The following is a 2,682-nucleotide window of genomic DNA, read 5'->3' on the forward strand; positions in this document are numbered from 1 at the left end:
GTCTCGCTAACCAGGCTTACTCAGAAAACAGACTCACTTCACAGAAGTTAGTTCAGCAGCCATTCTTTACTACCATGTAAATTAGAAGCCGTTATGGAAATGGAGGAGCCCTGGTGGCACAGTAGTTAAGCACTCAGCTGCTAACGGAAAGGTCAGAGGTTCAAACCCACCAGCTACTCCGAGGGAGAAAGATGTGGTAATCTGCTGTCATAAAGATTATACCCTATGGGGCAGTTCTACTCTGTCCTATAGGGTCTCTATGAGTCAGAATTGACTTGATGGCAGTGGGTTATGGGTATAGAAATGGAAAGAATCACTGAATACACTTGTATCTTAGGTTGAATCTGTTTTAGAGAAACTCGAACAGTTCTATAAGGTATGTTGTCTTAGAAGCAGGAGCTTTTTCTCTTGAGCCTCAGTTTTCCCATTTCTCTAGTGTGATTTCTGAGGTATGCCGGGCCCTAATGCAGCATATATAATTTAATTTTGTAGTCAAGATCCTAATTTGGGGGACACCTTCCCTTTGTCCTTCATGTTTCCTAGGGAAGTGCCCGACTGGGTGGCACCATTATGAAGGCACGGCCAGCTGCTACAGGGTCTACCTGAGTGGAGAGAACTACTGGGACGCTGCGCAGACCTGCCAGCGGGTGAATGGCTCCCTCGCCACCTTCTCCACCGACCAGGAGCTGCGCTTTGTCCTGGCCCAGGAATGGGACCAGCCAGAGCGGAGCTTCGGGTGGAAGGACCAGCACAAGTGAGTCCTGGGCTGGAGACCTGAGGGGCCTGGTGACTGACTGAGTACATGACACTTGGTCCTCTGCTGCACGCCTCAGGCATAGGTGGCAGCCATCATTTGAGGGAAGGCCAGCCCCCGCTTCCACATGGTGGAAGTTCTCTCCAGTGCCTGTGGCAGTGGGGATCAGGTGCGTATTGTTAACCAGCACAGCAAGGCGTGCTTCACAGGGGCTATTTTTTTATGGATTCAGTTCACATACCATAAAACTCACCCTCTTGAAGTGTATAATTTGGTGGCTTTTAGTATATTCACAAAATTGTATTCACGGGGCTTTGATGTCCACGAAGAGTAAGGTTGGTCTTGCATTAAGTATTCAGGCTTTATTGGAACAGCGAAATAAACTTTTTCTGACCTTTAAATCTATTGTTTAGAATTTTAATGCATTTTTTAAGTTTTAAAAGTTTTTAAAGCATTAGTGCTTTAGAAGTTCAGTTTTTTAAAGGTCAGTGTAACTATTAAACACACACGCACAGAGTCGTTGAGGTCTGCTTCCCGCTGCCACGCTGAAGTCTCTCCTGTTTCTACTTCCCCGTGCAGGTTGTGGGTTGGCTATCAGTATGTCATCACTGGCCGGAACCACTCCTTAGAGGGTCGCTGGGAGGTAGCGTTCAAAGGTAAGTCTTTCCGGTCTGCAGAAGTGTTGAATTTGAAAATGGGGGAAATTGTGCTGACTAGGGGTGTCTGCTGGGGTCTTTTCTCCTCCCACCTTAGGTGCAGGGACCATGGAGAAGAGTGGGCCGAAAACCCTTGGAGGCTTGGGGCACCATAGGCTTGGGGAATGCTTTGGCAATGGGAGGGCTGCCCTGAGGACACAGCGCAGCTGGCCAGGCCCTTCTTCCAGGCCCTTTGTAGGGACGAGGCCTTCCCTAGGTCTGTTGTTGCTTCTCACTTTGGCCAGATTTCTAGACTGTTCCTCCTCCTTTAGTTAAAAGACTTTGATTGGGGCATAAATATGAGCATACAAAGTGCAACTAACACGGGCTAGAGAGGGAAGGACAAGTTTTCTAGGACTGAAGTTGGGATTTAGAATCCAAAACTTGAAGGAAATCTATCAGGTAGATAGAATTAAAATAGATTGTGTGTGTGTTTAAAGATTTTATGCTGAGATATTTGGGAATACAGAGGTAACGTAAAGGAAAAACAGCAGATGTGGGCTGCTAAGCTCTTGTTCCCTGGCTGGCACACTCCTCTCCTGTCCGTTGCCCTGGCTCTGGGAGAGCCCCCTGGGCTCACTCTAGCTGTGGCCTCTCTGCTGGCCATCTAGTTCCCTCAGGCCCCACCTGTTGAACTCCTTTCTGGGTATTTGGCTTGAGCCTGGATCTGGAATTTCTTTCCCCAAACACATAGCAGTCCTGGTAGTAATGTCTTAAGTGTCTCTGAGAAGGGGACAAGTGAGGAGTGGTGAGCTGGGAACACCAGGCACCTCTCTTCTGTCTCCTCACCGCTAGAATGGAGGATCATTGAGCTTGGGCAGAGCTCAGCACCGTCTCTCTCTGGGTGACATTTTGGCAGGTCACTGGGCTAGGTCTCTGCACAGAGGGATATGAAGGCATAGACAGGGTCTGCCTGCTGTTGAGAAGGGTCAGGGAACAGTTAACAAACAACTTTTGGGTTTTCAGTCACTGTGTGCCTCTTAGAGGATAATTCACCTAGTAGTTTGTCATCTGTCCAACTCACAGTGGTTGGAGGTGAATCTTTTGAAATGCTGTTGTCTTGGTCCGGGGCCCGTTGCCCCTGACCCCAGCAGTAGGTGCTGATCTTCAGGACAGCATAGACACTCCTAGACATGACTGTCTTCTACACTGTCTGCATGGCATGACAGCCTGTTTTGAGTTGGGGCACTTAGGACCCTCACTCGTGGCTTGAGAATGGCCAAGGCTCTGATG

At 48.7% G+C, this 2,682-nt stretch overlaps 1 protein-coding gene across 1 annotated transcript in view; it reads left to right on the plus strand.

Annotated features, from left to right (window-relative positions):
* Window positions 1-2,682, plus strand: part of DGCR2 (DiGeorge syndrome critical region gene 2) — a 118,603-nt gene that overhangs the window by 49,407 nt on the left and 66,514 nt on the right. Inside the window, exons 4-5 of the mRNA XM_023725039.1 lie at window positions 544-754; window positions 1,334-1,528. Of these exons, the coding sequence (XP_023580807.1) occupies window positions 544-754; window positions 1,334-1,528 (406 nt within the window). The remainder of the gene's footprint in view (window positions 1-543; window positions 755-1,333; window positions 1,529-2,682) is intronic.

Source organism: Trichechus manatus, unplaced genomic scaffold (assembly GCF_000243295.1).
Source record: "Trichechus manatus latirostris isolate Lorelei unplaced genomic scaffold, TriManLat1.0 scaffold00282, whole genome shotgun sequence".
Lineage (NCBI taxonomy): Eukaryota > Metazoa > Chordata > Mammalia > Sirenia > Trichechidae > Trichechus > Trichechus manatus.